The sequence below is a fragment of the Octodon degus genome, unplaced genomic scaffold (assembly GCF_000260255.1).
Source record: "Octodon degus isolate 3935 unplaced genomic scaffold, OctDeg1.0 scaffold00048, whole genome shotgun sequence".
Classification (NCBI taxonomy): domain Eukaryota; kingdom Metazoa; phylum Chordata; class Mammalia; order Rodentia; family Octodontidae; genus Octodon; species Octodon degus.
This window is the reverse complement of record NW_004524624.1, coordinates 6,027,937-6,053,074: the sequence shown is the minus strand read 5'-3', so window position 1 is coordinate 6,053,074 and position 25,138 is coordinate 6,027,937. Positions and strand designations below refer to the sequence as shown.

General features: G+C 50.8%; 1 protein-coding gene and 1 non-coding gene across 12 annotated transcripts; one reads left to right on the top strand and one right to left on the bottom strand.

Moving 5' to 3' along the window:
• Positions 1-777: 777 nt before the first annotated feature.
• LOC111817102 lies at positions 778-882 on the top strand. Its single transcript, XR_002821372.1, has one exon. It is a non-coding gene; the product is annotated as a small nucleolar RNA U13 (small nucleolar RNA).
• Positions 883-5,801: 4,919 nt separating this feature from the next.
• On the bottom strand, positions 5,802-23,245 carry Rnf44 (ring finger protein 44). 11 transcript variants are annotated; one of them, XM_023716487.1, is made up of 11 exons: positions 22,160-23,245; positions 10,472-10,622; positions 10,129-10,348; positions 9,631-9,798; positions 9,057-9,233; positions 8,805-8,966; positions 8,585-8,709; positions 8,181-8,268; positions 7,975-8,096; positions 7,742-7,841; positions 5,802-7,536 (listed from the first exon to the last, which is right to left on the bottom strand). In XM_023716487.1, the coding sequence occupies exons 2-11, from the start codon at positions 10,576-10,578 to the stop codon at positions 7,474-7,476; spliced, it is 1,332 nt and encodes a 443-aa protein (XP_023572255.1). In that variant the 5' UTR covers positions 10,579-10,622; positions 22,160-23,245; the 3' UTR covers positions 5,802-7,473. The 11 variants fall into 11 exon arrangements, with proteins under 11 accessions (XP_023572255.1, XP_023572257.1, XP_023572254.1 ...); XM_023716489.1 differs by lacking the exon at positions 22,160-23,245 and adding an exon at positions 15,372-15,559; XM_023716486.1 differs by lacking the exon at positions 22,160-23,245 and adding an exon at positions 14,571-15,040.
• Positions 23,246-25,138: the final 1,893 nt, after the last annotated feature.

The window sequence follows — 25,138 nt, the reverse complement described above, 5'->3', positions numbered from 1 at the left end:
TCCCTGGCCCCTTGTTTTTTCTTTTGTCCCCTCTTTTTCCTCTTCTTTTGAGACAGGGTCTCACTATATAGTGTAGGCTGGCCTCAAACTCACAAGGTTCCTTCTGCCTCAGCCTCCCAAATGCTGTGATTATAGGCATGCACCACCACACTTGGCCCTTTCATGTTTTTATAGAGATGGCCTTGCTATGTGGCCCAGGATAGCCTTGAATTCATGGTGATCCTTGCCTCTCAAGTGCTTGGATTACAAGTATAGCCTACCCCTCCCTCCCTCCTTTCTTTCTTTTTTTTTTTTTAATATAGGTTATGCTACATGTTGAGGGTGGGCTTGAACTTACTATGAATGCTACTGCACTTTCCTTAAAAAAAACTTTTTAGACATTCTAAAATGTATATAAAACTGAGCATGAGTTATAAACATGACATATAGGAGTTATATATATAACTCACCATGAGCTTGAGGCCAGCCTGGACTATACAGTGAGTCCAAGTCCAGCCTGAACTACATATACTGACCCTGTTTCAAAAAAAATAAAAGGGGCTGGGGAGACAGCTCAGTAGAATAAGCACTTGGTTGGCAAGCACAAGGTCCTGAGTTCAATCCCCAGTTCTGAAAGAAAAAATAATAATAATAAAAAATAAAAAAGAGTAAAATGTATATTAAAAGATAAAAGAGTTAGTGAGCCTAAAACAATTTGTAAAACACTAATAATATGGAAAAAATCACAGTCCATGACTTAGACTTAGTACATAGTTGAATTAGAACTATGTGGTACAGATCCTTCGGTTCATAAGCATGATGACTGGGTGTTCACGTCTTACACTGCATGAGATGTGCCTCCCTCAAACCTTGTTACGACGTGGGCACATTACCCATCTGACGTGGAAAAAAAAAGAACTATGTGCTACAGTCAGAGGGACAGACATACAGATCAATGGAACAGAACAAAGAATGTATCCTGAAAAGGGCAATTGATTGTTAAACATTTGGATAATTTTTTCAACAAGCTCCACAGTTTACACAAAATTAACATAAAACAGATCATAGGGTTAAAGATAAAACAGAAAACTTAACCTTTTAGAAGAAAACAGGTGAAAACCTTCAGGACTTCGGGTATCAGATATCATATGCAAGCTATAGCTCAGATACATAGAGTTCTCAAGACAACAAAAGCTAGGCTCAGTAACGTGCACCTGTAGAAACTACCAGCAATCCAGGAAGCCAAACAGGATTATTTGAGTCTAAGAGTTCAAGGCCATCCTGGAGGGCCGGCCCGATTGCTCAATGGACTAAATTGCCTGCTTTAGGCAGAGCACAGCAGCCAGGGTTTGATCTTGGGCGTGCCATGCCAGCCCCACCCCAGGGGCAAACTGAGACTGGGATTGAGACTGGGTGTGGTGGTGCATGCCTGTAATCCCAGCATTTGGGAGGCTGAAGACAGGAGAATTACTACGAGTCTGGTCTATGTAGTGAGACCCTGTAGACCCTGTCTTCTTTTTTTTTTTTTTTTTTGTGGAACCAGGGATTGAACTCAGGTCCTTTCACTTGCCAGGCAAGTGCTTATTCCACTGAGCTATCTCCCCGGCCCCTAGACCCTGTCTTAAATACATAAAAAAGGAAAAAAAAAAGACCAGCCTGGAGTGCTGTGAGATACCACCTCTTACACACACACACACACACACACACACACAACTCTCTCTCTCTCTCTCTCTCTCTCTCTCTCTCTCAACAAAAAAGAGATCAGCCAGGTGTGGTGGCACACACTTCTAATTCCAGTAGAAGTATCACAAATTTGTCACAAATTTGAGGCTAGGCTCAGTGAGCCTGTCTTAAAATAAAAAAGGGCTGGGGAGCCAGGTATGGTAGCACATTCCTATTATACCAGTACTCCATGGACTGGCCAAATAGCTCAGCGGATTAAAGCACCTGCAAGCAGGGGCTGGGGTTCAATCCCCAGACCTGCCGTGCCAGCCCTGCCCCCGGGGCACCCTGAGACAGCAATTGAGACTGGGCATGGTGGCTCATGCCTGTAATCCCAGCACTTGGGTGGTTGTAAACAAGAGAATCACTATGAGTTCGATTTAGTAGTGAGGCCCTGAACACCCTGTAGAACCTTCCCTAAAATATACCAGTACTGCAGATGAAGAGGCAGGAGGATTGCTCTAAGTTTGAGGACAGCTTGGGCTAACTTATAAATTCAAGGCCAGTCTGAACTACATAGACTCTGCCTCAAAAACCTAAAAAAAAAAAAAAAAAGGGGGGGGAATAACAAAAAAAAAAAAAAAAAAAAAAAAAAACAAAAACCAAAAAAAAAAAAAAAAAAGGGGGGGGGTGGGGGTTAGGGATGGAGCTCAGTGCTCAATCCCCCAGTACCACCAAAGGGGGGGAAATACCAGGTTTTGTTCTGGAGACAGGGTCTTCTTATGTAGCACAGGCTGGCTTTGAACTATGTAGCCCAGGCTTGCTGGCTTGAAACTCATGGTGATCCTCTTGCCTCAGCCTCCTGTGCTAGGATTACAGGTATGTGCCACCATGCCTAGCTATCATTGTTTTTAAATTCCATTTCCAAATATCCTCTAGTCTATAGAAAATTTTTTTTCCTTCCTGAGATAGTGTCATATTTCACAGGCTAGCTTATGTTTTATTATCTTGGCAGCACTGGGAATTGCACCGAGGACCATCTCATTGAGCTACCTCCTCAGCATTGCAACTTTTATTTTGACAAGGTCTTGGAAAATCAGTAAATTGCCCAGAACTGGACTCAGACTTGGGCACCTTCTATCTTGATGTGGCAGAACATTAGAATTACAGGTATGTCACCATCCCCAGTTCAGTCTTGATGTCCAGTGTGTATCCTTTGATCTCCTGAACTCACGGTTTCAGTTTTTAAATATAAATTCTTGGGGGGCCGGGAGATGGCTCAGTGGAGTAAGCGCTTCCCTGGCAAGCGCAAGGGCCTGAGTTCAATCCCTGGTTCCACCATCAAAAAATAAATAAATTATTGGGACTTCTACGTGTTTTCATCTGATCATCTGCAAATTGGAAGTTTTTTGTTTTTCAAATTGGAGTTTTATTCTTCCTTTCCTGTCTGGAATTTCTTGCCTAGTTGATACTGAATAGGGGTGGTTGACAGTGGCTTCCTTCCCTTGTCCTGATCTCAGGGGATGCATCTTACCATTCCACCATTAAGTACGCTGTTAGCTCTTTATAAAGTCGAAAAAGTAATCCTTTATTTCTGACTTTAAAAAAAATACGGATGAAAAGTGAATTTTGTCTCGAGACAGATCCTTGCTATATGTAGCTCAAATAGCCTTGAATTCACCAGTGTGCAGTCTAGGCTGGCGATGAACTCTGTAGGCAGAGGCCACCACACCTGTCACTTTTTCTTTTTTTAATTTATTTATGTGTGTGTGTGTGTGTGTGTGTGTGTGTGGCCAGCTCAGCCCACCGTGGTGCTGGGGGATTGAACCGCGGTTCCTGTGGTTTGCTAAGCTTAGGTGCTTTAGACCACTGAGCCATCTCACCAGCTCCCAAGAATTTATTTTTTTTTTTGGTGGAACCAGGGATTGAACTCAGGCCCTTGTGCTTGCCGGGGAAGCACTTATTCCACTGAGCCATCTCCCCAGCCCTCATTTTTCTTTTTAAATCAATTGATGATCTGCTTTCCTTCTTTTATTTATTTTTTGTACAACCAGGGATTGAACTCAGGGCCTTGCGCTTGCCAGGGAAGTGCTTATTCCACTGAGCCATCTCCTCGGCCCCCTGCTTTCTTTTTCTTTGAGACAGGGTCTGTGTAGTCCAGGCTGGTCTCAGACTTACAGCAATCCTCCTGCCTCAGCTTCCCAAGTACAGGTGTTAACGGTTGTGCACTGCCATATCCACCTGATTTTTCTTTACTGAATTACTGAAAACTTAACTTCACTTTCTAATTTTCTCAGACCTCTTGGGACCTGGGAATTTAGTTGCTACCACTCATCTAACCACCAAGTCCCAGTTAGCTCCAGGGAATGTAATAGAAACCCTTGTGGCCAAAACAAACCAAAGAATGTAAAGCCAGGCACACCTATAATCCCAGTCACTGGGAAGCTGAGGCAGGAGGATTCCCTCAAGTTTGAGGCCTGCCTCAAAAACAAACAATGGGGCTGGCCAAATAGCTCAGTGAACTAAAGCACCTGCTTAGGCAGATGCAGGGGCCAGGGTTTGATTTCTGGCCTACTGTGGTGACATGTGCCTACACTACCAGTGCTTGGGAAGCTGGAAACAGAAGGATCACTACAAGTCTGATCTCTGGAATGAGACCCTCTACTAAACACATTAAAACAAAAAAAAAGTGAGTTAGCGCAGTGGTCTAAAGTGCCTGCCTAGGAAAGCTTAGGTAGGCATAGGTGACTTCAGTTCGATCCCAGGCCACATGCTGCACCAGCCCCACCCCTGAGCTATCTCCCCAGCCTGAAAAACCCAACCCAAATGTTAGGTAACTTTCTTTTTGAGGTAGGGTCTCATTATGTAGCCCAGGCTAGCCTCAAACTCTTGGACATCCTGCCTCTGCCTGAGCCCTGTTGTCTAGTGAAACCAGAAGAATCTTCCCAAGTACTTATTTTGCAGTGTTGGGAATCAAGCCTAAAGCCTGGCTTATGCTTGGCCAAAGTTCTCCTGCTGGTGGGGTCGGGGAGATGGCTCAGTGCAATAAGCATTTTCCTGGCAAGCACAAGGGCCTGAGTTCAATCCCTGGTTCCGCCAAATTAGGGGCCAGGGAGATGGCTCAGCAGGATAGGCGCTTGACTGGCAAATGCAAGGATATAAGTTCAATCCCTGGTTCCGCAAAAAACAAACAAACAAACAAAAAAGTTCTTCTGCTGGGGAGATAGCTCAGTTGAGTAAGTGCTTGCCTGGCAAGTGCAAGGGCCTGAGTTCTATCCCCAGCTCCATAACACACAAAAAAAAGTTCTCCCGCTGGATTAAACTGGTCCCCTCCCAGTACTTGATTTTGTCAGGCCTAATGAATTTTTTTCACCTCAAATTAGTTAGATGGATGTTCCTAGCCAACAGAATCTTGCCTAATTTGCAAGTGAGGCAGATGGCCCAGAAGGAATCATTAGACTGGCTTTGAGGGACGGAACAATCTCTCATGCCCCCCTTCCACCCTTGCCCGCATGTTGCTACCATTCCCCACCCCTCCTGCCCACTGAAGAAACAGGCAGCTGAAGGAGCTCGGGCAGTTCTTGGTATACATCATACATTTATTAGTGAATATCCCTCTGAAATCAGCAACAATATTAAAAAAAATAATGATTGCACTACTTGGTCAAGCAGAACTAGCAACTTTCATTTTAAAAAAAGTACAAATCTGTTAAAAATTTCAATCAGTATACACATATATAATACAACATACTAGTTATGTTAAATGCTACAAACCAATGTGAATCCAATGGAATGGAAAAAACCACACATTTAAGCTTTAAGAACCATTTTTTTCTCTATATATTAGCATTTTCTCAAATACATACATGGGAAAAATGAGGTAACTGTAAAATGTGCAAGGAACAGGGCCCCCACAATTACATATATTTATATATATATATATATGTAATTATACGTATATAAAAACTTTCTAACACAGAACACAGGCGCTGGGCCCAGCCAGGGCTGGGGGAAGGTGCCCACTGTCATGCCTAGGCCAGAAGTTGGTAAATAAAAAGAGTAAACAATGACAAGCCCCCACCACAGGAAATCATTGGTAACATGGCATCTATAGCAAGGTCAGCAAATCACAAACATCCTAAATAATTGTTTCATAAATCTTTTTTTTTTTTTGTGATGATTTTTTAAAATGTTGTTTCCCCCCAAGTAGCTGTTTGCTGGAATCATTGCTGCAGACAACACACGATCCGTGAACCTGTTTCCGCCTGCCCCAGGAACTGTGAGGGTTTGGAAAACCTTTTGTTGGGGTGGGGAAGGGAGGGAGATTGGAGAGTGGTTCTCTGTAAAACACATGGGTTTTTCAACACTGCTATAAATATAGAAACGTCACCTGGAATTATATACAGTTAAGACTTTGGGTTCTCCATGGGGGTGGGACCAGGCTGAGGGGTCCCACGGCAGGCTGGGGCGGGAGGCAGGGGCCAGGGCCGCTGCGGGGAGAACGAGGGTGGTTGGAGCATCCCTGAGGCAGCAGGCGCCAAGGGCTGCCTGCTAGGATGTGCCGGCCCCACACGCGGTTCGTTCATTCAGGGCAGCAACCCCAGCTGGGGGCAGGAAAGGAATGAAACTAGGGAAGGAGGGTGAGAGCTCAGCCAGACCCTAAAGGGTCACCCCCTCCAGACCTTGAAGGGCAATCAGGCTGGGAGGGGACTCCAGGTCCCCACCTCCCTGATCTCTGTCCTCTGGGGGATTCCTTGGAGGAGACTCACCCAGGCAGGTTGGAGGCGGACCCTGGCTGAAGAGGGAGAAATGCCCTGAAAAGCGAACGGTCCCAGTAGGCTTAGGCTCTAGGGACGTGTGCAGTACAGTGCATGGCAGTTATCAGCTGAGCACAGAATCCCCCAACCCTGTCCCACGACCGCTAGCTACCCGGCCCAGCCCCAGCCACACACATGCATGCAGGCCAGGTGGCACCACCTGACCTTCTCTGCCCACTGGGCATTCAGTCCTGGTAGATCCCTGTACCCCCCCACTAAATCAAAGGAAAAAAATTGTCATATATACCCACACCTCCAAATCCTACACACAATTTTGGGCCAAATGAATAAACAAAAACTGCTGCTCCTCACATTCATGCAAAATGACAAAGAGGGGAGAAGAGTAGACATGGGTCTGACCCTATTGCTGGTGAAGGGGCAGCCACCAGAACACAGGGTCTCCCTCTGCCCAGCAAGGCTTAGACCCCCTCAACATACACTGCCTCAGCCTAGGGCCGACCTCCATTTGCTCAAGAGGCCTTTCCAGGACGCCCTCTAGTCTAAGGCAGGAGCTGGGGCCTAATACTTCTGGGGTCAAGTAGGACTCAGCCCTGGGGCTCAGGAAATGGCCTCATGCCACCATCTGTCCGCACACCTGGAAGGGCTACCTGGGCGGGGGGGAGGGGGGGCACACCAATTCAGTGCAAAAGACCAGGTGACCCAGGATGGTGAGCCCTTTACCCATCGTGGGGCCAAGGACCCCAATCAGCCACAGTGGGGAACAGACCCCTGGCTCCCAGTGCCAAGCAGAAAAACAAAGAACCCAACGGCAAACAGGAGGGAGACTGAGTTAGGGATACCCAGGCAGCTCTGTGGTGGCAGACAGGCAGGCAGATGAGGAAAGGAGTCTTTGGAGCTTGGCAAATGCAGGGGCTTATTGCAGGGGCTTCTCGCAGGGCTGACCCTGGCTCCAGCTCTGGAGATGCAGGTGGGAACTGGGCCTGCGCAATTCCCTCCCTGGGTCCCCCAAGTTTCCAGAGCTTCGGACAGGGCTCTTGTGGGCAGCTGTGGGGCCTCACTCAGCCTCTCTGGGCACCTCGGAGGCGTCAGCCCGGCAAATGGGACACGTCCGGTTGGCCTAAGGGGAGAAGCCACAAGTCAGGCTTCACTTTCACCAGTCTCCCATCTCACCTGTGTTATTTCTGTTCACCTGCCTGGTGGGGACTTGGCCCCATGGCGCTAGAACTTCTGCATGACAACAGGGATGAAGAAGAAAACCCTGAAGGTGTGCCCACCCCCCTCACATGGGAGCAACACCAGGGAGCCAGCCAGGGCTGCCTTACCTTCAACCATTTGTCGACACACTTGGCATGGAACTCATGGTTACAAGGGAGGACTCGGAGCAGCTGCCGGGCCTCAAAGTCACTGAAGCAGACCACACACCTGGAGCGGATAAAAGAGTTATCACTCCTACTCAGAGAGCTGAGGGCAGGCCCAAGACAAGTATGAAGCTCCCTGAAGGGGATCTCCTATAGCCCCATAGTTCTGGGACAGGAGATGGGGGTGAGGCACTCACAGCGTCTGCTCTGATTGATGGCTGTCCGCGTTGAAGCGGTAAGATGGGAGCTGCTCTATGTCTGCTTTGGTGAGGCCTCGGGGCTTGGCATCTCCCAGCCGCTCGGCCAGGTTCAGAAGGGCCTGGAGATGGACAGAACAGAAGGTCAACAGCACCCAGGCTGGGGTCTCCCAGAGCCCACCTCCCAGCAGGGGATGCCACGGGACCTCATAGTTTTCCATCTCCACATCATCCACATCCAGATCCAGGCTGATGGTGGGCCCCATCGCTGTTGGTGACATTGGCAGCATGGAGCTAGAGGAGGCAGTGCAGGGGTACAGGGTCAAGGGCAGCAAAGGGGCACAGAGCAGCTCCCCTAACTCCACAAAAACAAAATCCAGAGCACTGCACGGTTCATATTGGTAACCCTAGTGTTTGCCCCAGGACTGATAGGAGGCGTCAGGAGCCCAACTGGTGTGTATGGGTGTGGTTGTCTGGCTTAGTGGGAGCACCAGATGGCTTTAGAAGCTCAGGGAGGTCCCAGGTCCTCTGAGGCTGTATTTGTGTTTGACCACTGGAGGCCCAGGGAGAACAGGTTGCCCTTGCTCTAGGCAGAAGTGCTGGTACTTACAGGAAGTAGGGCAGGAAGCTGGGGTAATAAGGTGGTGGAGGTGGTGGCGGGGGTGGTGGGGGCAGCGGCTGTTGCAGGCGGTATCTCTGGGTGCTCAGTCTCCGCGGCATCATATGAGAATATGGCTGTGAAAGGGGTCCATGTGCGGGTCAGCCTGCAGGCCTGCCTCCCAGTTACCCCAGAACCAGAACCTGAGTGGGAGGCTGGGGCTCACACTCACCATGCCGAAGGACAGCTCCTGGTGCAGTGGGTCATGGGGCAGGTAGTGCAGGGGCACTGAGGGGGACAAGGCTGGGCCAGGGGCAGAAGTGGAATAACTGAAGCCACTCAAAGGGTGCTGGTCCCCTCGCAGGTCCACATCATTATCAAGCCGCTGTAGGGGCTAGAAGGGACAAGAATGGACAGCCACAGTCAGTGACAAGGCAAACCCCTACTTTTTCCCTCTAGCATCAGACCCATGCCCCAGACTTACCATACGTGGGTGCTGGGTCTGCAGTGATACAAACTGCCCAAGAGGTGCCATGTGGGCAGGCTGTGGTGGTGGGGCTGGCGGTGGAGGGTGCAAGATGTAGTGGTCACTGGAGATGAGGTGGGGGTAGGTCTGGTAGGGCACAGGGAGCTGCTGCATGGTGCACGCCTGGATCAGCTGCTGAGAGAGGGGGACTGGAGAATATTCTGGGCTCTGAGCTGAACCTATGCTTGTGACAAGGACTGGGGGCCGTAAGTCCAGCCAAAGGTCCTCACTGGACACAAAAACCCAGTAACTACAGCAGCTCTGGAGATCCCATGTCTGCCCTAGCGCACACAGGTAGAACATGGTTATAAAAGCCCACTGTCCCCACTCCAGGGGGTTACATACTCATGTGTAAAGGCAACAGTTTACCTGAACCCTGAAATGCCGTCCCTCAGTGAGAACACAGACACGCATTTCTGGGAAGGCTGTTGCCTAGGGTTTAGGCCCTCCAATAGCCTGGTTGAGAACTGTGCTACATGCCAAGTTCCTGGGGCTTGCAATGGGCTCAGGACAGGAGAAAGCACCCACTCACCGGGGGTGGGAGGCAGCACAGGGGGTAGTGCTGCCCGCTGAACATCACGGAGCATGCTGGGAGCTGCTGGGCACTGCAGCCAGGGATGTGCTGGCCTGCAGGCAAAGGGAAGCCTTGGGTGGTCACTGTTGTGACTGTGTAGGACAGTGGGACGGGTCCCTGGTGCACCTGTGAATAGAGAGCACCAGGGAGCTTTAGAGAGGTAGCCTGGTAGCTTGCACTGTCCTAAGAAGGAAACACCCTGGCAGGCTCCTCAGCTCCCTGTTTAGGAGGCCAGGAGTGGTATCCAGCTCTGCCAGTCATTCACTGTGTGACCTGAGGGAACCTCCTCTCCCTCCCTGGGCCTCAGTTTACCTACTTGTAAAACAGGCCAATAATATTATCTTTGAATGTACAAGGAGTTGTGCAAAGTAAAATCACATTTTGGGGGCCTCTGCTTCTCATCTCTGCTTGTCAGATGACTGGGGACAACACTGAGTGGGGAGGCATTCTGCCCACCTGTTCGTGAAGGTCAACCATGAATGGGCTCTGCTGGGTGGCTGGGTGCAGCATTCGGGGGCTCCCGCCGGCAGGAGCCGAGGCTCGGTGCTCCTCTACGGAGAGGTGTGGAGGTCGGGGCAGCGGCTGCTGGGAGGGTAAGTGCTCATCCTGGGCAGGCGGGCTGGCCAGGAGGCCCTGGTGGCCGGGGCTGTACCACAGAGAGGAGGCCCTGGTAGGACTGATGGGGCCATTCATTCACAGAACATGGAGGGAAGCCAGGGAGCCACCCCCACTGGGGTGAGATGACAGCCCAAGCCCAAGGCATTCCCCTAAGCACCAAGGCTGGGAGACTCATTCCTACCTTTCCCAGAGCTGGCCTGGAGCACTTCTGGGTCCTGTAGGGAACTGCTGTTGACCCACAGGGGCAGAGGGTGGCCACCTAGTCACTGCCAGAGCCCATGGTCGCATCAGGGGGGCAAGGAGGTGGATGGGCTGGGCCGGGGCTCACAACCCTAGGAGGTAAGAAAAGAAACTAAGGCACAGAGAAGTTGAGTCACTTGCTCCATTAGAAGTTGACCCCTGCAGTGAGACTGTAGGAGCCAGTGGCACTTGGGCTCTGTATATTTGGACACAGGCCATCTAACTGGCCTTTGGGTGCAATGCTGGCAGACTGGGGGCAGCTCAGCCTGTAGAGAGTCCCAGGCCTCAGATTCTTGCCCTGTGAAAATGGTTTGCACCCCCTCAGAGTAGAGGTGGCAAGTTCAGAGCTCTGGTCAGCATGCTTCTTGGCCAGCTGGCTCCAAGTCACCTTGCTCTGAGAGGATGATTAGGATAAGGGCTTTCTGCCTCATGCCAGTGGCTACAAGTTGAACTCTAAGAAGCTATGGGATCATTTCTTGCTCGCTTCCATCAGGCTAGCTGAGGAAAAATTCTAAGAAGGACTAGGACTCTTTGTTGCTAGAGGTTCTGACCTGGTTCCTGGCCCTTGGCAGGCTTTTAGTTCAAGGCAGCCTTCTTCTCCTCAGCCACTGCCAGTGTCTCCATAAGTGTGACTTCATTTACTCTTCAGTGAAGGTACAGCTAGCCCATTTACACAGAAAAACTGAGGCTGAGCAAGAGGAAAGGACCTGCACGACCCACACACTAAATGCGAAACCTAGAACATAACTACAAGTCTGTCTTTTGCATGCTGCTGCAGCCAGGTGGACCACCCCTGAAGCTTCATATGAGGTGATAAAGGAAGCTGGCCCACCATGGCCTGCTAGGTCTAGAATGCAGCCAGGTCCTTGTTCTGAGGGCCCTAACACAGCCCTCAGTGTGGAAGGTGGGGCCTGCTGAGACAAAAAAGGGAAGCAAGAACCTAAGACAGGAAGTTGAGGAGAGACAGGTGGGGGCAGGGTCACCTCCCTTGGGTCAGACAAGAGCTCCAGGTGGGGGAAGTGGGGACTGAGCTCACCATCAGATTTCATCAACTCCAGGAGCTGGGCTGAGACCCTGGCAGGGAAAGCCCTGGAACCTTAAGGCCCTCCCAGCAAAGTCGAAGAGCCCATCAAACAGGTGGAACAGTTCTCCGCTCTTCCACTGCAGAGAGCCCCCTCCACCACGAACAAATCAATCCTCCATACCCAGCCTGAAACATTGTTGCATCCCTGTCACACAGCCAGGAAGCCAGTGTAACTGTGAGCTCAACACCTTGTTCTTTCCTGTGAACAGTAGCACAAATTATTTATTCTGTGCTAAACTCTCAACCCTGGCCCCTAGTTCTCAAAACCAGCTTTTCACAGGTCAGCACCTGGCCAAGGCTACATAGCTGGGAAATGAATGAGCTACAGTTTATTTTCAAGGGCTCTAGCACTTGGCAGAGAGTGAGTAGGGCCAGTGACTACCTTTTGTCTAGCATGGGGCAACCCTGGTGGGATACAAGTACAAGACCACACAGCTTGGCAGTGATGACGTTAGTGCCAATGACTAGGAACTGGAAGATTACAAAGAATCCTGGCTCTTGTGAGGAAGAAAATGTAGACAAAAATAACTGAAACAACAGACTCCTAAAAACAACAACAACAAGAAAAAACAGACTCCTAGCCTACTCTCTACCCTCTGGGTAAGATTCTTTGGAGCGTTGGGGAACAAGAGCACCTTGATTTTTTTTTTTTTTTTTTTTTTTTTGGTCAAATTCCCCAGAAGTTTCTGGGCACAGCTAGGCGCACAAACCTCTGCCCTGGCAGACTTGAGATCCTGGGAACCCACAGTTCCATCAATGAATAGCAACAGTAGGAGCTGTGCTATTATAACAACCTTAGATCAAGCCCCGGTTCTGCAAAAAAACCACAAAAAACAAAAAACAACCTTAGAGGTAAGGAGGACCTCAGGCTCAGAAAGGAGATGTCCACAGTCAGCTGGATCTGTGTGTGTGTGTGCTGGGACATGATGCAGTGCGACCATCAAAGCACTGCAATCAGCCACACAGAGTCCAGTGGCTCCAACTACTCCCCTTCTGCCAGTCTGTCTTTTAAGGCCAGGCAGTAGGGACTGAATCCACCAAGGCCCAGGCCTGGGCCTATTCCTCAGGGAAGGAAAAGTGGGTAAGGAGCTGAGAAATTGGACCAACAGAGATACATCAACCCTCACAGTCCCACACTATCACTCCCAACATCTAGCCAGTCACTTGGATGAAAACTTTGGGCACCCGGCTCCCCCTTTCTTAGCCTCGGCCTCTTCATCTGCAAAATGGGAACAATCCAATAACTACCCTCCAGGGAAAGGGATGCTCCAAAAGGCAGCAGCAGAAGCAATCAGAAAAGTTTACATTTTGGGGCCGGGGAGATGGTTCAGTGGAATAAGCGCTTCCCTGATAAGCGCAAGGGCCTGAGTTCAATCTCCCGTTCCGCCAAAAAAAAAAAAAAAAAAGAAAGAAAAGTTTAAATTTTGCTCAGGTGTGAATGATTGTAATTGGAAAATAAAAACATGCTTATCTCCATCCTCAATCCCCACTGTATCCCAGTTGAAAAAGAGATGGACATTGGTTCTTTAAAACGCTATCAGGAACGGAAGTCGCAAAACGGGAAACATACCCACTTTCAGTCAACAAAACCGAGACTCAGAGAAAAGGAAGAAACTTGCCCTCTCCCGTAAGGCCAGAGAGGAACAGAACTGGTCTGAGGCAACTCTCTAGGCCCTGACTCCCCCAACTCTCTCACTGGCAGCAGCGGCCTGAGGAAAAACCACTGAATTCCAACTCGATTCCAAGCCATAAAGGAGGGCACAACAGCATTCCCTTCCAGGCACCTGTGAGGAGCTCTGCTACGGAGAGGTGAAACTAAACTGGAGCTAGCAACCTGCTCAAGGTCAAACACCAAGCTGCTCTACTGGCCTTTCCACACCTCCTTAGCTGTACCACCGGAGAGGCTAGTTGTGAATGGTCTTGAGTTCTATTTCCAAGTCCAAACTTGCCTAGAGGCAGGCACTTCCCTTTGCAGCAAACCCCTACATACACCCACACCCCTGCCAGCCAACTCCGAGTCAAGAGCCTCAAGCAGCCACCCTGACCCTAACCTAGGGAGCCCCTGGCTTGTCATTTGTGGCCAAGTTCTGTTTGCAGAAAGAAGCACTTCCCTTAGTGGCAGAACAGTCAGACCTTGGGAGCAAGAGTACATTCAGGCAGGTAAAGAACCTGCTCTCCTCCACCAGAAGCTTCCTGGCGTGGTGTCTGGAGGCGGCAGAGGGCGGGACCACCACACTGCAGTCTCCCCGTGACCTTGGTCAAGGAAATTCCTTCACTTCTGAAAGCCTCAGTTGCCAGAACTGTAAAATGGGGACGGAAACAGCTCCTTCCTAGAGAGACTCCCAAAGCCAGAAGTGACGCGAAGCAAGAAACCCGAGTGGTCACATTAGGGGTATTGGAAACCAGTGTCCCTTAAAGGCAGGCTCCTCCCCAAAGCAGGCCAGAAACAGGTTGTGGGGCTCCAGGAAGCTTCCACAACTACCCTTTCCTGGGAATGGGACCCGGGTACTGAAAGTCGAATACCTGTCCCCAGAGGGGCCTCTTTCATCCCCTCCTATTCCTTGGTGCCGCGCTCGGAGGGGGACTGGGGGCGGGAGGCCAGACTGCAGCGCCAGGACCGGAGCGCTGTGACTTTAAGAGCTGAGGATCCTGGACCATGTGCTCGGCGTGAGACAAAAGCAACAACAAAGGAAGTGGCGGCCACAGGGGGAGGGGGCGGCTCCTTCCTCTCAACCGCAGCGCTCAGCCTCAGGAGAGGGGAGACCCGGCCCGGCTTTGAGGAGTGCCGGGGCGTGGGTGGGGTCCAAGATCCCAGGTGTCTCACCGTCCCCAGTCCAGACCGCCCTTGATTAACCCCTGCGGACCCAGGTGGATCACAGGCCCCATTCCCGAGGGAGAGTATCGGGAGTTTCAGGGGTGCGGGAATCGACAGTTTGCGGCCCCGGCCCCGACTCACCTTCGGCCGCCCGGCCACACGTTGACTCCTTTGTTCACGATCTAGGACGGCTAAGCTGGGCAGGGGGGCGGGGGGGGGAAGCTGCCTGGACCCTTTAAGAGTCCCCGCCCTGCGGAACAATGTGCTCCCCTCCCCACCCCCCGGTCCGGGGGCAGTCTGGCTCCTTCCGGGGCCCTCTCCCTTTGTTGTCAGCCCGACGGCGTCTGATTCGCGAGGCCCACGCGCGGTCGGTCTCCTTCAGCCCAGGCCTTAGGAGTAGCGCGAGGCGGCGCAGGACGCAGCTGGGTTGCGCGGCTGCCGGAGGCTGCCCCTTTAAGAACTGTCCACGGCGGCGGCGGAATGTAACAAACCCACATTTGATTCACAACATTGGAAGCGCCGGGGTCGAGCGCGGGCGGGAGGGGGGCTCGCGGGGGCGCGCCGGGAGGCTCGGGCAAACAGTAGCCAGCGGAAAGCCCGCGGCGGCCCCGCCCCACACCAGGGCTCCGCCCCGCAGCCTTCCCCAGAGCCAATGGCTCGCCGCAAACGGACACGTGACCAGCGCGCCGCCATCTTGAAAGACATTTTTTTAAAACAAGCTTCTAATCCGCCCACACCTCCCGGCTTAAAGCGACAGCACACACAGTCAAAGGCAAGGGGCGGGGTCACAGGGCCTGACATAAAGATGAAGAAAATACTCCAAGGTAGACAGAGTGATGGGCTGCAACTGGAACCTGCTATACAAATTTTCTTTGCGCCCTCAGAGGCTGTTTCCCTACGGCAGACATGGGTCCCTCCAAAAGAGCCGCAGCCCAGACTTACAGTGTCATGGTCCCCTCCTTGGGGTCAGGGTACTTCCTGGGCCACTGAAGTACACTGGGTTTGACCTCCGACAGGGCGTTTGGGGGGCAACCTCTTAAACCGGCCTGGGGAGTCAGGCTGGCCCAAAGAGCTCTGGGCAGGAAAGCTTCCAGGCGATGACGTCACCCCATGAGCTGCAGCACTGCAATGACATCATGGCTCAGCCTCTCGACCTCTCCTTGTTTATACTACGCGGCGCCTTTAAAAAGCTTGGCCAGCCAGACTTGCCCAGAAGACCAATGACCAGCGATTCATGCAAATGAGCTAATGTATATCAGGCAGGAGGATTGGCCCTGCGTGCGCTGACGTCACAGAGAGTTAACTATCCCGCCTACAGCATGGCCCGGGGGAAAGGGGCGGGGAGCAGTGCGGTTTAAATTGTAAAACTGGGCGTGGTCGCGCAACCTGTAATCCTAGCACTCAGGAGGCTGAAGCAGGAGGAATGCCTCCTCTATAGTGAGTTCAAGGCCAGGGTGGACTACAGAGCGAGACCGTCTCAAAAAAAAAAACAAACAAAACAAAAACAAGAAGGGGAGCAGGGGAGATGGCTCAGGGGTATAAGTGCTTCCCGGGCAAGGGCAAAGGCAAGGGCCTGAGTTCAATCCCCAGTTCCGCCAAAAAAAAAAAAAAAAAAAAAAAAAGCTAAACTGCAGAGGTCCAAAAGAGTTTGTGTCCCTGTGGGGAGCTCCCTATTCATGGGAGTTGGGGAACTAAGCCCAAAGAAGTTTGTGTATTTTAGTTTTTTGTGCCTCAGTAGCTGTGAAAGGGATTAAAACAGCTGGCTGGGCTGGGATGTATTTAGTGATAGAGGCCTGCCTAGCCTGTGTGAAGTTCTGGGGTTTATTTTATTTTATTTATTTATTTTATTTTATTTTTTCGCGGAACAGGGGATTGAACTTAGACCCTTGCGCTTGTCAGGCAAGCACTTATTCTACTGAGCCATCTCCCCAGGCCCCCAAGTTCTGGGGTTTAATCCCCAGTTGTGTGTGTGTGTGTGTGTGTGTGTGTGTGTTCAAGCACGGGAAAAGAGGATCAAGAAAGCATTCACTCCAGCAGGGTCGTGGCTCAGTGGATCTGGGTTTAAACCTCAGCACCAAAATAAATAAATAAATAAATAATAAAAAGAAACCTCAGCACCACAAAAATGGAAAGCGTTCACTCATCCCAAGTCATCACATAGCTGGAAAGTGTGGCAGAGGAGAAATCTGAATCCAAGACAAATCCAATTTAGTTCTCTTTCGCCTAGATGCCTCCATAGGCAGACCAAATAAAAGTGGGTATTATATCCAAATCAATTATATAAGCAGAAAACCAATAATTATCTCAAGCTGGAGATAGCTACTATAAAGAGGCCCCTGTCTAGCTGTACTGCCATGGAGCTACCTCTAAAACAGCCCTAAACAAAAAGGGTGCCAGTGCACCCTGTTTTTATTAAATCTGCATTTTGGGGTGGGGGGGCTCATTTTCTATGCCTCTCACATATATTTCACAATCCCAAATTTAAAAAAATTAAAACCAGGATACTTGAGCAAAGATATAACGGTATTATCAATTTTTAATTGGATATATACCAATCTACATAAAATATTTCTAAAACGATATACAAAAAAACTGATTTAACAGTTGTCTTCAGGGCAAACTGGGTCAGAACAGACTATTTGATATGATACTGTATTTGCTCTGTTTAGAAAATTCTATAGAGCACAACCTACTGGAAAGGCTAGCAAAAACTACTACTTGTTTTTTAAGTCTTTTAAGCCATACAAATTTCTGTTCCCTGAAGAGTTAGAACTCTGCCTTCAAAAGGTATCCAATGAGGGCCAGAGAGATGGCTCAGTAGAACAAGCGCTTGCCTGGCAAGTACAAGGGCCTGAGTTCAATCCCCGGTTCTGCCAAAAATCAAATCAAAACAAAACAGAAATGGAAAGGATCCAAAAGGAAGTCTTGAGAACAGCCATACTTATTGCAAAGTATTTAGAAAAACAACAAGCAGTATTACTGTGGATGTGTACCCCACAATCCAGTGAGCTGTTTGCAAGATTTATGCCACACAAGGTCAAGTTCATAATGCTCTGTTACATGGGGCTGGGGAGATGGCTAAATGGAATAAGCACTTCCCTGACAAGTGCAAGGTCCTGAGTTCAATCGCCGTGTTCTGCCAAAAAACAAAAAACAAACAAACAGTTACAGGGCCAAGGAGATAGCTCAGTGGCATAAGTGCCAGCCTGGCAAGCACAAGGTCCCAAGTTCAATCCCTGGTACCGGAAGAAATTAAAAAAAAAACAAAAAACAAAAACAAAAAAAAAAACCAGCAGTTACAAAACAGTCCCACAGGGTTTGATCTCCATTGTGCTGGGCTGGCCCCGCTCTCAGGGGTGCAATGAGACAGCGATTGAGACTGGGCATGGTGGCGCACACCTGTAACCCCAGCACTTGGGAGGCTGAAAACAGAATTACTGAATCTGATCTACGTAGTAAGACCCTGTAGACCCACACACTAAATACATTTAAAAAAAAATTTCCCACATTCAAAGGTGCCTACTTCTCAAGGGGTAGAATCTGCAGTGGTTCCCTATTGTCAACTGTATGTAAAAAGGCCTTCAGGGCACACTTAAGCTCTGCTGTCTGAACTTTTCCACTTACTCCTCCACAGCCCCACTCCCAGGCCATGGAGAGCTTCCTCCCACCTCTTTTGCCTGCCACTTTTCTGCCTCTGTTCAGGCTGGACCACCTGCCTGGGTTCTCTTTTCTTTCTTACCAGTCCACTCCTCTTTTCTGCCTTTTGAGGTTTTGCTCCCAGCTCATTCTTTTCAGGAAGCTGTGATGTCTCCAGCTTGTACTAAACTCCATCTCAGCATGCAAGGTTAGATTCCCCTCAACATCACACCATTTAATTTGCACATAACCCTGTCACAATCACCGTGTGTCTCAATACTTTCCTCCTGGTTGAAAAGATACAACCGTTTGTTCTGTTTTGTTTTGTTTGTTTTTTAATTTATGTATTTGGTATAGGTTCTCACTATACAGCTTTCATAGTGATTCTCCTGTTTTTAGCCTCCCCAGCCCTGGGATTACAGGCGTGCACCACCATGGTGGGACTTGGTCACTGGCTCAGGGTGCCTGGGGGTGGGGCCAGCATCACATGTGATGCTGGAGATAGAACCCCATCCCTGTGCGTGCCTAAGCAGGCACTTAGTCCTGATAGTCCACTGAGCTATCGTGCTGTCCCTCAACCCTGTTAAGCGCACTGACATCCTGCTTTGCTGGAAGTTAAGCATTACAGGAAGAAGCCAAGATTATTTTATAGGTGAGGATTTGAGGTTCTCTGAGGTGAAATGATTTATGCAAAGCCAGAGAAAACACTTTATAACTCACTTTCAAAAAGTGATCCTAGGGCTGGTGAGATGGCTCAGTGGTCTAAAGCACCTACTTAGAACAAGCTTAGCAAAGCACAGGGACCCGGTTCAATCCCCCAGCACCACATGCCAGCCAGCTCTGCCCCCTGGTGGGCTGAGCTGCCCCCTCCACAAATAAATAAGATTAAAAAAAAAAAAAAAATTGTTTGCTAACAAAAAGTGATCCTACCTTGTAGTACAGCACTGAGGAGGCTGAAGCAGGAGGATCACTGAACTCAAGGCCAGACTGGGCTACTGAAGTTTTTTGTTTGTAAATTCATTTATCTGATACAGAGTCTCAGAGTCTCCTATCTCAGCCTCCCCAGCACTGAGATTATAGGCATACACCACGCCTATATTCTGGAAATACACCTAGTTTTGGTAGACAGCATGGCGTGTGGTACCAGGGATTGAATTCAAGTCCTTGGGCTTCCCAGGCACATGCTTAGACTGCTGAGCTATCTCCCCAGGCCCGTTAAGTACATTTAAACTAGTCGGGGCCACAGTGATACCCTATCCTAACCCCTCCTCCTGCATAAGACCACCAAGCCTCCAGCTATGTATTTTTTCTGCTTAGTAAGAGCTCAACCCCTACTCTCCTCTGACAGAGTCCTGCTCAGAGACTGCCTCTTTTGAATCTTCTCTCGTGTTCACTTGCTCTGACTTTCTTGGTCCACTAGGACATTGCTTGTTGGCATGCGGCTGTACATCATGCTTCCAGCTGGGCTGAAACACCCTCTCCAGGATCTGGCTCATACTCAACAGGTGCTCAAGGAAGAAGCTCCGCATTTGTCCCTAATCCTCCGTGGCCAGGAAATCCCTGTTCTGTCTTCTCTTCTGCATGACCCCTTACTACTTCCCCAAATCCAGGTTTGGCTCCAGAAAGTCCTGTAAATCTCTAGAGTTCATCAGGGAAATCCCAAGGCCAGAGGTCACTAGCACTTCTGCCCTTACTCTCCTTCCTAGGTACATGCAAAAACAGCCTGCAGCCAGCAGGAGGGGGCACAATTTTACTGCATTTCCTGACTTTTCAGTAGAAGCCAAAGCTGCTGTGATGGTGTATTCCTGTTATCCCAGCACGTGGGAGCCTGAGGCAAAAGATTTGCTTGAAAGTGAGGCCAGCGAGCAACATGGGAAGATCCTGTCTCAAAAGAAAAAACAAAAAGCCAGGAACCCGGATGTATCTTCAAAATCCTCTGGACTGCACACCTACAGTGTGCTTCTTTCTCATCACACCCTGCCCCCTTGAAGTCAGGTACTGTTTACACTCATCTTACAGAAAGTAGTTCAGAGGTGGGAAGTCACTGTTCTCACCACAGAACCCAGAAAGTGGCCCAGTGTGCTCAGGAAACCACAGGTGGGGGTGGCATGCCTCTGCCTTGCACCTGCTATAGGTTCTGTGCAGACATACAGGTCCTACCTAGGGTATCCTGCGTGGTCTGCTGAGTCCCATCCTCATCATCCTCTCACAATGGCCAGACACCAGTGTCTGCCCTGTTCTCCAGATGAGGAAACTGAGGTGAGAGGTGGTATGAATGATGAAGTGTCACAGGAGGCCCACAGAGTCAGGGTCGCTCCATATCACACCAAGGAAACAAAAGCCAGAGAGACTCAAATCCTGTTCCTTCCCAGCACAAAGCACTGGATGCTACATTCCAGCTTCCCCCTCCAGGCCTCTGCAGATGGGACAGGCTTAGGCAGGCTAAGACAGGAAGAGGAGGGTGTGGTCACCATTTCCTGCTGGGGCCCTGCTGTGTCAGAGTTCCCACCTACCTAAAGACCAGGACCAGGCTGCTTCCCTCTAGGCCAGAAAGTACTCCCCTCTTTTCTTCCAGGGCCTCTTAAGCCCTCCTCTATAAAGGCAGGGCACAGTAACCTTCCTAGGATGGAGCAGTAGGAAATAACAGTTTGGGACACACTTCTCAGCTGGCAGTGTCAGTCAGCTCAACACTCCAACTTCCCAGATACCAGAGCATCATACTGGAGGAGCCCAGAGCCTCACACACCTGGGAGGGGTTCACAAACCCCTGGCCTAGTTATCAACGTTTAGTCCAAATGCAGGACTGAATGCATTTGAACCCCAGCTTTGGAACTCATAAGACTTGACTATGCAGATGGGCCAGAGATGCTAGGATACTGCAGAGGTGTTGAGATCTGGGGCTCACATGGCCACACCCTGGCTCGGCTTTGAGACCCTAAGTAATTTATTTGGCTTCTCTTCACTCTGTCGCTTGTCTGCAAAACTGGTACAGTAACAGCACTAATGACAGATGATTTACTAAACCCCTAAGATACACCCAACACAGTGGCTCATCGCCCGTGTTACCAACGGAATATGACTACACTAATGGCTACATGTAGAGCCTGTTCTGCCCCTCAGGAGCTGTGTGACCTTGACATATCACAGATCTCTGTGAAGCTGTTTGTCCAGGTGTAAAGTGGAGATGAGAGTACACACTTCAGTGGCACAACAGTGGCTGTCAAGTGTGAGCATCTCGGGAGTTGGCGGGTCAGCTTTCCGGGTCCGGATTCCCTTTTGGCTGTGAGCTTTGTATGATGGGGGGGGGGCTCCCCTGACTCCACTCCCACTCCTGAAATCTGCACCACCAGAGCCTTCAGGGTCTGCAAAGGGACCAGGAACCATTATCCCATCTTCCAGACATAAAAATTAGGGACTGCTGGGGTGCAGTACCGGGCAACCCTGGGGAAAAAGACTTCACTTTCATTCTCCATTTTCCCTCCCTCTCATCTCTCCTCCCTGGCCCCCGGCAACATCTCGACTCGTTTAGTGGCCCTAAAACAGCAGAAGTTGTGTGACCCTGGGAAAGACTTAGCCCCTCCCAGGACCCTTCGGCGTTCGAGCTTCTTGAATGCAGAAAGGACAGCGCCGGAGCGCAGTGCCCTATTACTCGGACCTCCACCGCCCCGGGGCAGAGCCCCGGCCATCCTGGCTCCTTCGTAGTCGGCACAGGGGGCGTCGGTAAAATGTGTGATAACAACTTAACGAGTCCAAAGGACTGCATCGCCTCTGCGGCTCTCGGTCCGGGGCTTCCGGGTCCCAACTGAAGCCGGTCCCGGGCTCTGAGACCCGGGCATGCGCGGGCGCAGGGCAGGCTGGGACACGTAGTTCCCCGGGCATCGCCGAACTGGGGCCTTTGGACCTAGCGGGCAGGCGGGAGAGCGCCGCGGCCCGGGCTCCCGAGGCCGGACTGCGAGCTGGGACCGAACGGGCGCACGCAGAAGGCCTCACTGAAAGCCCGTGCGGTACTCTGCAGGCCCACAGCCATCTCCTACCGCCGCGTCCCGCCTGGCGCGCGCCTGGGGCGCTCGGCGCAAGGTTGTGGCCGGCGTTACCTGGGGCCGCGGCGGGGCTCCACCCCCACCCGGCGGCCGCGGCGTGTCGCTCCCGCTGCAGCCGGGTGTCCTGGTCGGGCTGCGGCCCGGACGCCGCTAGCGGCGGGTCCCCCCTCCGGGCCCGCGCAGTGGAACCGTCCGCGGACCTCTCCACCCAGGCGCGCGCTCGCGCGCGGGGGTGGCCCAAACCGGCCTTGCAGCTTCTACCCTCCTACCCAGGCTCCAGCGCGAATGGAACTGCCTGGACTGCCCCATGCGCACGGATTCAGGGGGTGGCAGGTGGGTAAGGGTGGGCGTCACCCGGCCACGCCCACTCGTCGTTAGACCTGGAAGGGCGCGCAAAAGCTAGGCGCCCGGGAACTAGCATGACAGCCACCCATCTACTTCGTCGCTGGCCAGTGACCTTGGATAAGGACTAATTGTTTCCTTGCTGTACCGGAGAAACGGTACAATGTGCTAGCCATTCACCGAATCTTCGCTTCTGAAGAGTTTGTGCCCTTTCTCCAGTCTCGGAAAGAGAAAAGATGTACAAAGAATAAGCTCTGCAGATCTGCATTTCCCCAGTCTCCACTGGGAGACTCCAGTGATAATAGGAAGAGACATCCGGAGAGATAGCTCTTCCCTGCTTATATGCCCCCTAGACCCATCGTCAGAGCCAGCCTAGACCAGAGCTTGGTGGGCACCTGCGCCAGCCAAGCAATACCAGCCCCGGAGGGGATCGGGCCAGTGAGCGCTACAGCTCCCAGTGTGCTGTGCTTTGGTGGTGTCTGGTGTGCCTGTTGGTAGTTTTAGTCCCTGTAGACTGCTTCCCAGGGGCTGACTCAGGAGCCTCCCTTTCTTATTCCAACACTTGGTTCCTCTTCAGAGGGCTAATTAGATAGCGGTGACTTAGTTGTTAAAGTTGCCAGTTGTTGATAGAACGCTTTAAAGGGAATGTGTACCCTGGATGGGGGCTTGTGGGTTAGCTCAGTTGTTTAAAGCACCAGCTTGTGCAAACTTAGGTGCAGGGGACCGCGGTTCGATCCCCACCTCCACAAGCTGCACCAGACCCTCCCGTAAGGCACCCTGAGCTAGCCAATAAGTGGAATATGTACCCTGGAAAGGGGCTCAAAAAGCCCCTTCTAGACCCTTCACTGTGTATCTGACACCAGTGATGTCTGTTCCTGGCTCTCTAGATACTTTGTACCCTCCAAGCTTGCAGCCCCTGGGAAACGATTGAATTCATTCACACCAGAGATTACCCTCAGCCCAGGCATTTGAGGTTGCACTGAAAGGGAGGCCCTGAGGTATTTCCCTGTTGTGGAAGAGGAGAGAGACCCAGCTCCACATCTCCAGCCCCACGAGGGGAAGCTAGTACTTGATTTCAACTTGATCAATTTCTGAGCTCATAGTGGGTGCATGTAGCAAAGACAGGAAATAAGTTTTCTGTTAAATTTTTTTTTTAAAAAATACATGGCTATGAGGGCTGGCCAAATAGCTCAGCGGATTAAAGTGCCTGCAAGTAGGTGCAGGGGCCTGCTGTGCAGGTCCTACCCCTAGGGCACACTGTGACCCTGATTGAGACTGGGTGTGCCAGCCTGTGCCTGTAGTCCCAGCACCTGGGAGGCTGTAAACAGGAGAATCACAACCGAATCCAATCTAGTGAGACCCTGAACACCCTGTAAACCCTTCCCTAAAATACAGGAAAATAAAAAAATAAATACATGGCTGTGAATGAATCATGAAGTGTATCTAAATTGTTCTCATGTGCACATAGCTGTTGTTTGTCTTGCACTAGGTGTTTTCATGCATGACCTTGATCAGTCCTCATAACAAATCTGAGTTGGGGCCGATGTTGTACCATGCTGTAGATGAGGATATCAAGGCTCAGCAAGATGAAATTCCCTGCCCCAGGCCCCTAGCTAGTAAGTTGTGTGTTGGGCATTAGGACTCATCCTGGGCTCTTAGCCCTGCCTTCTGCCTATTGCTCCCCGAAACTGACCCTGGACCTGGACTTGTTACTCAGACCTGGGTCATCACAGAGCAAAGCCCAATCAGCTTCCTAAGCAGCCCTTTGACAGATAGACAGGTGCCCCTTGAGATGGGTAGGGCACAATCTGGCCACATGTGGCTCACTCAGAGGCTGTCCAAAGGTCTAGGAAGGCCAGGACACACCTTGTGACAGCCATGGCATCGTCTCAGAGCTGTGACCTCAGCTGCAAGAGTGAGGAAGGAGGGTAGTAGATTGGGTCCTGGTCTGCTGGGGCTGGGGCTGGGCAGACAGAACAGGCTACCTCACTTGGTTAAGGTAGCGATGGAGCCTTAAGTGGTGTGCCTGCCTCTCCTCCCAGTCAAATGACCAGCCATAATCAGTACCTATTTCTTTCCAAAAGGAATTTGATAGCTGTGGCAGGACAGTCAGGAGCAAGAATGGTTGCACAGAGCTGAGGAGATAGTTCAGCGACATAAGCACCTGTCTGGCAAGCATAAGATCTTGAGTTCGATCCCTAGTACCAAAAAAAAAAAAAGTAAAAGAATGGTTGCACACCTGTGTGTTACCATCTGATTCTGCCACCTACTCATGATATAGGGGGAAAATGCAACTCCCAACCTGATAGGTATGTGTTTTGAGTTTGTGTTCTCTAAAAGTGAAGAATGAATTTTAGGAATGGAGGTTAAGAGTAGAAAATATTTATTGGGGGAAAGAAAGCTCCTGTCCAAGAGAGGGACAGAAGAGGGGGGGGCCCAAGGGGCTGGTGAGATGGCTCAGTGGTCTAAAGCACCTACTTAGAACAAGCTTAGCAAAGCACAGGGACCGCGGTTCAATCCCCCGGCACCACATGCCAGCCAGCCCCGCCCCCTGGTGGGCTGAGCTGGCCACACACACACACACACACACACACACACACACACACACAAATAAATAAATAAAAAGAAGAGGGGGGTCCAAGCAAGTGGTCCCTGGGAAGCTGTCTCTTCCAGGGACTTTTATAGAGTAAA

Bases quoted from the DNA above. Each gene is read 5' to 3' on its own strand.
- Rnf44 (XM_023716487.1), bottom strand. From the start codon at position 10,578: ATGCGACCATGGGCTCTGGCAGTGACTAGGTGGCCACCCTCTGCCCCT. The intron at 8,710-8,804 runs GTGAGTGTGAGC...CCCCTTTCACAG, and splicing joins AGGAGCTGTCCTTCGGCATG to CCATATTCTCATATGATGCC. The intron at 8,269-8,584 runs GTAAGTACCAGC...TGCCTCCTCTAG, and splicing joins AGCTTCCTGCCCTACTTCCT to CTCCATGCTGCCAATGTCAC.